The sequence below is a fragment of the Pogona vitticeps genome, chromosome 5 (genome assembly GCF_051106095.1).
Source record: "Pogona vitticeps strain Pit_001003342236 chromosome 5, PviZW2.1, whole genome shotgun sequence".
Classification (NCBI taxonomy): domain Eukaryota; kingdom Metazoa; phylum Chordata; class Lepidosauria; order Squamata; family Agamidae; genus Pogona; species Pogona vitticeps.
The window spans coordinates 157,081,504-157,094,552 of NC_135787.1; the positions used below are offsets into that span (position 1 = coordinate 157,081,504).

Sequence of the window (13,049 nt, forward strand, 5' to 3'; positions counted from 1 at the left end):
TGTGTCTGTTTTGTCCATCTCATCTACTGCTTGTCAAAGTCTGAGCTTAGCCCTGCTTACATCTTGTAGTCTGCGCTGCATTGTCCATTGCTGCTGCCCCTCTTCCTGCATCTCTTGTTCAAGGTACACCTTTTTTTTTCAAATTATAGCCTTTGCTATCCTGATTCCCCCGCTACTTATGCTGCTTCCATGGCTCTGGTGTACTTAAATCCTTGATCCTGTCCTGATTGTCCATTTTATAGGTACTTAGTAACGTACTGTACGGCACATCTATGTTCTGAATCTACCTACCTGCCTTATTTCGACCTGCTTCTGCCTCAGCTTATGTCTCTGTGTCCAGCACATGACCTGGAAATTTTGATGAGTTGGGGAATAGGGGACAGTCTTTTTGTTACAAAGAATAGGCCATAAATATTGTAAAAAGCCTGAATCAGAATGGGAATGGGCCCAACCAATCTATGGTAATCTATGACTGCTCTGTAAACTATCTTTAAGAAAAAAGAACCATTTTATTGATATGTTCACAGAATGATTTCTGTAACTTACTTAAGGCATACTGAAGTGTTCATACACTTCAGTTTTTCCTAATACTTAGAGTTAGGTTGTTAAAATTATCTTGCCAATCCTTAGAGGATAAATGAACAATTTTATCCCATTTTAATGAGCTCCTTGTAAATATTTTAAAAGACTCTGTTTATTTGCTTCTTTCTCCACTTTCTCCTGTACCTTAAACACATCCATTTTCTTTTGCAATTTCTTATGTCTTGCCATCCTTTCTCATAAACTGTAGTGCCCTAGGCTTATACAGTACTTGGAGCTTCAAATGAAGAATTTTGCTTCTTACAGCCAAAGGGGAATGTCCTGGACCTTGTGTTCAGAATTTCATACTGCTGAATCATTCGGTATATTATTTATATAACCTCTACATCTTTTAAATCTTTTCCTTCCTATATGTTTAATGACATGTCTTTCTTACTTATTTACTTGCTTGCATTTTATGTTTGTTAGGAATCTCTCTTCAGTTGAGGAGTGATGTGAATGCTAAGGGTGGCAAAATAAAACAGGTTCTTTTCGTATTGTTTTGGTTATCTTTTAATTTGTTTAACATTAATGTTTGCAGTGAAGTAGAGCTGCTGCAGATTAAGGAATAAATTGAATGTCATATGTCAGTTCATTTGCTTTTGAAGACTAAGGAAGTCATATAAACTTAGCTTTTCTCAGTGGCTACTCTAATAAAATGGGTGAGAAAGTCCTAAGCCTAGAGTGGTCCGTGCGGACCAGATAGGCGGGGTATAAATCAAATAAATAAATAAATAAATAAGCCCATACATTCCTGGGTGAAAAAAATGCATTTAATTCCGGAAGCAGATTATTTATGTATCTTATTCATGAATTTGTTTATTGACTTTCATTTTATATACACAATTAGTATCTAAATGGTCTTGAAGATATATTCTGAAATAATGCAACTACTTCAATTCATTTCTTAGCACACCAACCTGTTTTAATTAGAAACAGTATTATTCAGTTGACAACTATCCTAAAACAGGTGTTCTGAGGCCATTTTTAAATTCCACTTAGTGTTCCAAATGTGTGTCTTAAGGTTAAGCACATGATAGTTCCCTTATGATGTTCTCCAGAATGTCATGAACAAAAGGAAAACCTGAATCCAATGACTCCCTGGATTAATTGACAAGTAGCTCTTCTGAATCTTTCGGGATCTATCACAACATGTGTAGCTCTTTTTCCTTCTCGCAGCAATGGTCTTGTGAAGTGCCAGCAACTAAAGGGTCAGAAATCTAGTCCAGGAATATTCATAGCTGATCAACCATGAGAGGAAGCCTTAATACAACCTTTTACTGTTCGTTCACATTGGCTTCTCTTTTGGGCTTCTGGAATGCTAGGAGTACATGAATTTCTGGAGGCCAAGGCATACTTGCCTGGAATATTCTGCTTCTAACAGCTTATAGCAAGTCAAGGCTTCCTTACTCTTCTTTGCTCAGACATACTTGACCTTACTTCCCCTGCCTTCGACTCTGGTCCTTCCTTGCCTGCCTCTGACCGTACATCACAGAATGCCTCTTCAGACATTGTTTCTACCTCAAGCCCACTTGACGACAGTAATTGCCTCACCCCTGAAGCTGACGCCATGATGGATTCCACTATGAGTCAGCTGTCATCTTCAGTCCCTGATACAGGTGGGTTGCTATTTGTTGCTTTGTCTGACAATCTGTGAGGAGATTCAAGTTGAAGGTATTTCTGCACAAATTCTTTCTCCAAGCATCCTCAAAATGAACATTTATAGGCTCTCAACTAACCTACCACTACATATTGTAAATTGTTCCATCTCTGAGTTTTGACAGGACTAAGTTCTAAGAGTGGTAAAAGTTTCATATGGATTGAAGCAAGTGGGCAGGTGAAATGTCAGAATTAGAATAGCTGTCAGTGAACATAAAAGAATGACAGGATATATATGTACTGTACGTTTGTGTATATTATATGTGGCAAAGCTGTATAAGCTGAAGAGTAACAAGGTGGAGGTTACAAAGGTTTTCGTTGGTGATATGATGTTCTCACTAGAAAATAGCAGCAAGCGTGGAAGAAAAAGGAGAGTGTGGCTGTTTCCTATCATTTGGTGTATTCTGCTTAAAGATTTCTGGTAGCTGTTTTCTGGACATGTTTTCATTTGCTTTCTCTGACCAGAGAAAAAAGTGACATCCAGTCATCAGTGCTCCTTGTTCGAACTTCATACTGTTCGACACATATTTCCTGTGCAGAGGACAATGTAGGATATTTTCATGAAGCAATATTGAGTACCAAAATGCATCAATGAGTTCACTGGTTCCAAACTTGGAATAGTCAGTGATTTGTGGATTTGCTGATTATTCAGTTAAATTCAGTGGCATATTTCTTAGGCACAATTGCAACTGTAGCTTGAATAGCAACATAATAGCATCAATATGCACAATAAAGGTTACTTTTTCAGTAACTAAATATTTAACTTTTAACATAATACTGTATACTTAATCACTATTACTGCTAATTCCAGGGTCTTTCATAACTTATTTTGATTTAACCATGTGATTCTTCTATCCGGTTTTAGATCCAGATGTCTCTTCTAATCACAGCACTAAGTCTAATGAAAGAGACACTCCTCGGTCAATTCAAGGTCACATGACTCTCAAGGAACGTGAAAGAGCTCAGTGTTGTTCTGCTGTGCTGGAGCATTTTTCTAAAACATTTCTGCACTTTAAAAGAGCTGTGGTAATATACTTTAATTATTGTAGTATAATGTCTTCACAATTTATTTATTTATTTATTTATTTATTTATTTATTTATTTATTTATATTTTCAGTGAATAGCACCACTACTTGTTTCATATTCTTCTGGTTTCATCATTTCCCTTCCAAATGTCATCATTTTTCAGATCTAACTCCAGCATGAGAAACGGCCCCATGACAGGAGAGCCTAACAAGAAAAGGAGTTCAAAATGAGTAGGAGTTTCTTAAGAAGGACATTTTAAAGGCAGAAACTACAAATAATTTTTTAAAGATAATTAAAGGTGAAAGACCGCCTAGAGTGGTCGCAATGACCAGATAGGCGGGATATAAATAGAATTAAAGAAAGAAAGAAAGAAAGAAAGAAAGAAAGAAAGAAAGAAAGAAAGAAAGAAAGAAAGAGACCAATATGTTTCATAGAAAACTCAGAGAGGGTCTGAAAACTAAAAAGGGTGTCCATACAAAGTGGAAGGAAGCCCAGGCCACAAAGGAAGAGTATAGACAAGTACCAAATAATTACAGAAATGGCTTTAGGAAGAAAAAACTGAGAATGAGCTGAAGCTAGCAAGAACTGCTAAAAGCAATTAAAAAGCATTCTTCAGTGTGTAGTAAAATACAGAGAAAAGAAATACTGTAGTGGCTTAGCTACTCAATGGGGATGAGAAGGTGATAACAGGCAACAAAGAAAAAGTATAAGTGCTCAATTCCTACTTTAGCTTGGTCTTTTCCCAAAATTACTTTAAATAAATAATTTATAACTTCTTACTGAGCGCCTTTGAAGCAGAAATGAACTCTCTGTAGCAAGTGCTGTAGACCTTCCCCCAAAGCCTAGTACAAAAATATGTGATCCTCCCAGGAAGAACATATAAACAAGTATTATTACCAGAAATGTGTATTTATTTTCTATTGGTTAAGCAACTGAGGAGTCAGTAACTTCCATTCTTTAACTGCATTTTGATGCATTGTGATCCAGGTTACTGCTCATCGTGGTGGCCATTGGACGTTGCTTCAGAATGCTTGTCGAGACCTTTGGAACTATACTCAGGAAGTGCAATCAATTATGAAACTTTCAGCATCTTTTCATGCACCACTTCCTATCAACAAGGAGCTTTTTCTTAATACAATTTGGCTACCATACTACATGGCATCAAATGCATTGCTGGACATGATTGTTGATCTCCAGGCTAGTAATTCTGTTAAGGTAAATGTATTTTTATTAATATAATCTATGTACTGTGTTAATTTTATTTTTTATTAACAAATGTACCTGACTTCACCAGGTTTAAATATCCATAAGTTTTATCCTCATCCCAATCCCTTATTTCTTCTCCTCTGCCTCCTCCCCATTCTTACATTACTACTGATTTCTCTTCCTCTCTTCACCTTAGTGCTCAATTCACTTGCAGCAGGGTTTGAAACACATTAGTTCTACCTCAATGAGATCTCTTTCTGTGTCCCCATTCTTTCTTCTCCCTGCCTCCATGCTCTGCTTCAGTGATCCACTGTCTCTTTTGTCTTTCCACCCTAGTTCTTAGCTCAATACTCATCCCAGTGTTGATGAGATAGAAATAAATTGAGACTCTGGTAGTAGGAATGCAAACTTTTGTGTTTCTAGCACTGATCAGTTTGGAGATCTGATGGTTTTGCTTGGAAGACTACAGTTACCAGAATACCTGAACCAGCATGGCAGTCAAGATCCGTAATTGTCCAAGTATAATCCATGAAGTTTTTTCAGTTGAGGTCTCAGTAACAAAATTTTGTGCTGTAATTTTTACTGAAACATTACTGCACAAACACAAAGATAAGTTAGGTAACAACAGGAGAGAAGGCCTGTCTGAAGAGACAGGTCTTAAGTTGGCTCTTAAAAATGCCCAGCCAGACAGATATAACAAAAATATATCTTTGTGTTTGTGCAGTAATGTTTCAGTAACAATTACAGCACAACATTTTGTTACTGAGACCTCAACTGAAATAACATGTGCTTCAGTCTTCTTACCTCTCTACTACAGGTCTCCTTTATTGATGAAGAAGATCTATGTGTATTCAGCTGAACATACTTGCATTTATGCAATCAGAAATTCTATCTTACCAGGGCTTCTAGTCATGTGTGGATCTTTAAGTATGTTCAGTTGAATGCAGATAGAATACCTCTTCAAACCTTCCCTGGCAACACCAGGGACTGGAGCTGGAGATGCTGGGACACAACTAACCAGCTCCTTATACTTTAAAATGTTTAAATGAGTTGATATTGTTGTTGGATTTTAAAATGTGTGCGTACTTAATGCAGTTGTGATATGGAAAGCACGAATGTGCAGCATGCTTGATGAACTCATAGGAGAACCAAGCATAACTTCAGATTATGTTATAATACCCTCTGTTTTGAACATATAGATTATTGAAGCTGAAGGAGATTTTTGTGTTCCAAGCTGCGTAGGAGGCATTACTGATGACGAAGGTGGTTCAAATCTTTCTTTTCAATATCCATTTGATGATATAACAGTTGTTGATCTGCAAGGAGTATGTAATTTGGTCCTGAGAACTCTTGAGTTTCTATTTCGTTTGAAGAAGTGGGAATCACTAATATATGTAGCCATGCAATTTAACACAATTACGCAGTAAGTAAAATTATGTGGGTTTTGATTGGGGGGATTCATTTAGGAGATAGTGTGTTGTTTATTTGAAAAATTGTCTTTTTTCCCCTAGTGAGAGATATACAGAGCAAGTGACTTCCCTGTTGGTATTTGCTCAGAGACAGTTGCAGGAGAGATTACAAAGTCAAAGAAATGACTTTGATAGTCCACGGGTTCATTTCAAACATCTTGTCACTAACGTTGGAGATCAGGTAAAATGTTTTAGTCATGGCAAACCACTGGAAGACTGTATTTTAAATTTGGACTTGTGTTAAACATTGGAGGACTTATGGCAAGGTTTTCCCTATATGACTGTGCTGGCATTGGTATGTCTGAAAAAGTCTTTCTTTCCAGGCCATGAAACTTATGTATGTGTTCACTCGTAAGTCTCCTCAGTCTTGCTTCATAATTAGTGACTAAAAACAACACATGACAATTTGTGTTGCAATATTTATTTGAATATTTAAAATTTATTTCCTCAGAAATTTGCGTTTTTTAAATATACGTAAATATGTTTCTCGAAATGAGCACTGAGTCAGAACAAGGAAGTATGAGAGCTGGTGGATATGTAAGGCTTCATTTATGTGCATAAATTGGACATATTGGGCATAATCCTATTGGTGTAATTTTCTGCCAGCATAGTAGAAAATCACTTCTGGATTGCTACTGGTGGCAATTTGACAGTGAATTTAAAAAAAAATATTTAAATCTTTCCTCCCCAAAAGGGAGCCCTAGGAAGCTTTGGAGCCTAAAATGGGGGGGATAAGAAGCTTACATGGATGGCTTAGAAAAGTTAGGTAGGTTGGGAGCTTGATTCCCCACTGTGCCTCCTGTGAGTAGAGGCAGGCTGTATGGCTTTGGGCAAGCTGCACAGTCCTCAGAAGAAGAGAATGGCAAACCACTTCTGAGTATTCTATACTTGGAAAACCCTGAAAAGGGTCACCATAAGTCAGAATCAACTTGATGGCACATGATTATTATCATTAAGAAGCTTTTATTTAATGTGAATTAAATGTTTCTGACACTTGAGCCGGGTCGTGCTGGTGCAAAGTCATGCCAACAGGATTTTGGCCAATGGAACTTATTTTTGAGAAGACAGTAATTGATTTCTTACACATTTTGATCTACACATTGGTCTTAGAGACACAGATCATGTCAATTCATACCAACATTTGCAATACTAAATTTCTAAGTACCCGTTTCCAATGTTTGTTTTGCTGCACATTTTTTCCTGCAATTATCAATGTTCATATTCTCATTTTAAAAATATCAATTGCAGAAAATAAAAGCAGTTTAAATAATTTGTTTGTACATCCAAAGTTATTTTTCAATCACAGCTGTGGATTTTCAGTGTTCTGCAGAGTCAAATTTTATGTTCTCCTCCTGGAAAGATGAATGGCATTTCGGCTGTTACTGTGGATGTAGCAGCTCTAAACAATGTAGTTGTGTTGCATCCAAACTAGTCTCCCAGATTTTTCAGCCAATGAGTTCCTCGCTTTCCTATGCTTCTGTTTCCATTTACTTTTTACTTTTAAATGATCAGCTGTAATGGTCTGTACTTTTGTTTGTGATCATGTGACCGAAGTAGTCTAGCTTTGTGTATGTTATATTTTATGATTTCTCAGTTTTTATTCATTAACTTTAATCTGAGTGTAGTTATTTAAATTTGAAAATATAGTTAGCTGATGTAATTCTTTGGGAAACATTATTTTGTAGGTGGGCTGCAGAGACTTTGTTGAGAAAAAGCTCCATTCTGTTGTGAAATATAAAGCAACAACTGATAAGGACTGTTTTGATATCTCAGGTCAGAGCACAAACATTGAACACTGTTTTCATTTGAACAGTTTATTATGTATGCCTTTTTGACTACTAAGGTGTGTGCGTATACCATGTACAGTGGTGCCTTGACTTAAAAACTTAATCTGTTCCAGAATGGTGTTTGTAAGTCAAAACGTTTGTAAGTCAAATCAGCATTTCCTATAGGAATGCATTGAAACCCGATTAATTCGTTCTGGCTGTCTTTTGTTCTTATGTCAAGGCACGGTTTGTAAGTCAAAGCATTAGTTCCCATAGGAACTAATGCAAAACCGGTTAATCTATCCTCTACCATTAGGGGGAGAATTTTTTTTAACCTAAGATGACTTAAGTTTAAAAAGGGCAGGAAAGGAGGGAGACAGAGAGAGAGAAGACAATGGGGGAGGGAGAGAGTTTGGAGTCTAAAACACATTCTAAACCCACACATTTTACACCAACGCATTTTAAACCAAGCCAGCTCTGACCCTGGCAAAAACTTTTCTGATTTGCAAAGGAAGCATGCAAATCATGCAAAAACACAGAAAACAAACGGAGCAAATCAGAAATGCTAAGAGAATGAAGCAAGAAAGCAAGGGAAGCATGCAGGAACCATTGCAAAAGCACAGAAAACAAATGGAGCAGATCAGAAATGCAAAGAGAATGAAGCAAAAAAGCAAGGGAACCATGCAAGACACATCAAAAATGGGGAACCCCCCCAACAAACAAACAAACCCCCAAGACCCATCAGAAATTGGAAAAAACATCCAAAAAGCAACCAACCCCTCCATCGGAAATGGGGGAGGGGAAACAAAAAACAAACAACTCCCCCAAGACCCAGCACAGCACAGAAACATAGTCCCCCCCCAGCCGAAAACCACTCTGAAAAATACCCAGAACAGTTTTTTAAAAGTACAAAGCAGCACCTTACCTTATTAGGCAGCCTCCTCAGATCGCAACTCTCTAACTGCCCGGGCAAAAGAGCTACAAAGAAGCAGCCTCATCGCCACCTACAGTTATCTATTTGAATTTTCCATCCTTTTCGCCTGCTTTTTTGTGTTCGTAAGTTAAAACCCTGTTCATAAGTTAAAGCAAAATTATGTGAACGGAGCTGTTCGTAACTCAATATGTTCGTAGGTCAAGGCGTTTGTAAGTCAAGGCACTACTGTAATATTAGGCCATGCCTCAATCATACACAGACTGTATTGATTGTAGATACTAACACAATGTAATGGAGGAAGTATGAATAATTTTAAATGCTCTAAGTAGCTGGGTATGGTGATAGGTAAGGAGGAAAACTCTATTGTCATGGCTGATTATTGTTTCATTGTAAAATAATCTATTGAATTTGTTGGCTCTGTCTTCTTTTCTGTGCAAAACAGGAAGATGTCTGCACCGAAGCTTATCTTCTATACTTTGGTATTCTGTTCGGGTTTCTGTTTTGGTTTTGTGTTGTGTGCATGGGTTTTGAAGGATAAAGCAGGATCTCTGTACTTCAGTAGAGCTGTAGGGATATTTCACAGAAGTAGCAAATGGGTTTTACCTCTTTTAAAAACCTGTTCTACTCTCATTCTCCAACCAATGTGAAGGACAGCTCACAGTGCCAGTCGTATAATGACCAGAGAGGGACTTCCTTTATATGACAACTAGTAGAACACAGTTGACTCTTTGTAAATATTGTTTCTGACTTGCTTCCTCAGTCTGAATAATTATCTCACTGTGTATCACACTGCCCTGGATTTCCTTGCCTTATCTTGCCCTAGCCTCATCTGCTTGATCTCCTCCCACTCCCTTCCCCTTTGGATATTGGTCTTCTCATTCCAGAGGTAGATCCTTCATCTTTTAAGGCCTCAGTGCGGACACAGAGAAACCGCTTGTCCCTTTTCACCAGTGTGAAGTACTGTATACAGAATGATGGCAAATTCTGCTTTTTATTTCTTACATTCTTATTTCTTACATTTCTTAGCAGTTTAGCAGCGGAAATCGCGGTCCAGGCAGTCCAGAAATAACTCATACACAATCCAGCAGTATTTCCTTCAGCAACGTGTATTTACAGCAGTAGTTACAGCAGTCTGGCAGCATAACATGTAGAAGTGATCTTCAAGCAGGAAGATACAACTGACTGTACAACTCACACATATATACATATACAGAACCAATCAGATCACACATTGCATCATCCCTGAGTTGCATCATCCCTGAGTTGCATCAGCACTGCTGAGTCATCCTGACTCAGTTTTAACACACCTGTTCATTATGGATTCTCATTAATACACTCCATTCTGCTCAGGCCTGTAATTTTCCTTGACATACATGCCTGTGTTGTACAATGTAAAATTAAAACATTGAAACATTCAGTTAGGTTTTTTTAGTTCCAATGAAGAAAGAATTATCAACAATTTAGTTATTATTGTTTATTAACATATCATATCATCAGTGTTAAATCTTTTAAATGCTTCATTTCAGATGTGAATCCACCAACATTACTGTTTTCTGTACCTTTGGATGTGGCTGATACGCTAAAATGTTTCCGTGAAAGTCTGGAAAAATCAAAGCACCACAGCAGATCCCTGAAATACAGCAGGAAATTACTTTCATTATTTCTTGCTCACACCCAAGGTGAATGTTTGTTTTAATTCATAATTTCTTTTGGTTAGCAATGAAGGTACACTCTGTATAGGTCCGGACTAACTTTAAGAATCAGACATTGGAAGACTCACTTTTAAACAGAAGAACTACAGAAAGTGATTTCATATCAAAGAACATTTGTACTTAGTGATACTTTTATTTTTATCTGTTCACTCAGCCCACTTAACTGCTGGAAATATTATAAAACATTAATGGATTATTATCTCTGATATGTAGGCATTGAGCTAGATTTAGGTTTGTTCAACTGGTCTGTTAGAAATGGACTTCCTCTTCCACTGTGGTAGCCTTTCCACTTCTCTGAAAAGACTGCTAAGAAAGTTGGGGCTCAGTTGAAGTGTATGATGGAGAATGGGATTCCTGAAAATTGCTCAGAGGAAATTTTTTAAAGTTCTTCTATTCATAGAAAGCAGGTCCTGGATCCAACCTGAAAGATTCATATATATATGGAAAACAAACAAACTTTAAGTTACTAGAAACAACTGGGATGTACAGTATATTATTAAAATGCCTATTAAACATGTATTTACTGAGACTTCATGGGATTTTACTGGCATTATCTGCCATCAAGAATCTTGGGAAAGGTAACTGCTTTACCTTCTTTTTGTCGGTGTTAGAAGCAATCCAGTGGTGCTTCTGGAGTGGAAGGATCAGCTGGCCCTCACATTCTTTGGGGAAGCTCCTTCCATGTCCCCCACTACTTTACTTTAAAGGTATATCAAAACATATAAGTATCCTATTCCTTATCCCAGCCAGAGTAGACCCATTAACTAGTGAGGTTTACATGACTGTCAACTTAATCATTCAACAATGGTTCGGCTGTTTTACAGTTGAAACCAGCAATGGGATACTGGCTATAACACAAGAAGCACGTTATGAAATTTAGAAATTGGTAATTTATACAAGAGTAATTTCCTGGGGAAATAATTACTCAAGATAGAATGCACAAGACACTGAAAATGAACTGAGTTTAGAAAGTTTAAAAAATAATTAGATGAGTTGCATTGATTCTTATTAATGCTTTTCTCAAAGATAAGGAGATTTTTTGTGGAAAAAGCTAACTTGCTGGCTGAATTCCATCTCTGTTTGTATTTTTTTTCCGTCATTAGTTTACAAGAAAGCTCTGACTTGAAAAGAGTAGTCGAGTCAGCACATGATCCTTGAAAAATATTTTTTATTCCTTTTAAAATTCCATGTTTCTTCCTTCATTATAATATTGACCTTTTTGATACTGAAATATTTCTTTTATTTTGTTTGTTTAAATCACCACTATCTAATTTGCATCCTCCTATTTTCATTCTTATTTGAGAAATGGTTTTCTCCTGAATTAAAGTGGGTAAAATCACTGACCTGCAAAAACTGAGTTGACAAAGAATAGGTGGCTCTTTATTTTAAAAAAAGATTTTTAAAAAAGGCAGTGTTGAAAGGTCATAATATTGGATCAAAATGAAAAAAAAAAGAATAAAGGTGAATTTGATTCCTATCATGTATAATTTATTCCCTACGTATGCTTAGTTAACAACTGGGGTTCTTTTACATCTGTATGTCTTTTATTGTGAATATTTTGAGCCAATTACTATTAATTTTACATTCATACTTCATAACCATTCTGCTGGCTGCCTACAAAGTTCTTCTGAATTTAGTATATTTTCTGGAATAGCAGAGAACTAATTCTGGAAGCAATCTGTTTCTTGCCATGACTCCCTAGCTCATTGGGCAGAATCAATATCTCCTGAATAGGTGACATTTAATAAATTAATTATTATTCTTATTTAGATTTTTCTAGAAGATTAAGCACCAGAAACCAAGCATCTTCACAGGGAAAAGTGGGATTTGTTATGGGGGCTGAGTTGACATACCAGCCACAACCACCTGATCTTTCAGAAGAAACGTTTAGTTGCCTCAGTATGGTTCAGAGCAATGCTATTCCCCAGTCAAAACTGTCAATCGTCATTTCTTCATATGAGAAAACACTTGGTGAGATTATAATCCATCTTTTCTTACGGTTGATATTTATTTATTTATAGCATATTTCTCCTGTTTTTCAGCCTCTATCCATCCCTGTCAAAACTCCAAGGATGGCTTATTGCTAAATACAAAATAAGGCGGTCCTTATTCTCAGGTGATCCCCTCTGACCCTTTCCTGGTCACCGGGTGACCCCAATCCATGGAGTCGATATTAGCTTGTACAAAAATAATTTTACTTATAGAAACTTGGGAGATGGAATCAACAACCAACAACTTTCTGAACAGTCCAGCCACAGGGCTAGTTAACTCTGCTGGCCCAGGCTCAGTCTTTCATTTTTCAGATCCCCCAGTTGACTGCACTGGGAAATACGTCCACAGTTTGTCTCGGCAGTTGATTCCACTGGCCTCTGAAGCTTGAGGCCCAGAGAAGCAAAGGCTGGTATGACTGCAGTGAGGGCAGGGCACATGAAATATCAGTGCTTCAGTGGCATCTCCTTTGGTTTCTCCAGGAATTTAGAGCCTTGGCTGGGTGTATTCCCCCCCCCCCCCAGTAACTAGGACAAGGGGCTGATTGAAGATACTGGTGTATAGGTGTCTCACCCTTTGGGAATCTGCAGCTCCACTGCCTCCCCCATCCAATGATCCTCTTTGTTTATATAGTCTCACTCCTGGGGAAGTACTGAGGTCTCAGCATCTACCTCCTTCTCTTTTATTATTTCATCTGGAGACTCCACC

General features: G+C 37.4%; 1 protein-coding gene across 4 annotated transcripts in view; it reads left to right on the forward strand.

Annotated features, from left to right (window-relative positions):
- Positions 1-13,049, forward strand: part of CFAP54 (cilia and flagella associated protein 54) — a 142,115-nt gene that overhangs the window by 71,772 nt on the left and 57,294 nt on the right. For all 4 annotated transcript variants that reach the window (XM_078376053.1, XM_078376052.1, XM_073000249.2 and 1 more), the window contains 8 exons: positions 2,004-2,198; positions 3,104-3,264; positions 4,253-4,480; positions 5,671-5,894; positions 5,983-6,121; positions 7,626-7,713; positions 10,167-10,319; positions 12,123-12,323. In XM_078376053.1, the coding sequence (XP_078232179.1) occupies positions 2,004-2,198; positions 3,104-3,264; positions 4,253-4,480; positions 5,671-5,894; positions 5,983-6,121; positions 7,626-7,713; positions 10,167-10,319; positions 12,123-12,323 (1,389 nt within the window). The remainder of the gene's footprint in view (positions 1-2,003; positions 2,199-3,103; positions 3,265-4,252; positions 4,481-5,670; positions 5,895-5,982; positions 6,122-7,625; positions 7,714-10,166; positions 10,320-12,122; positions 12,324-13,049) is intronic.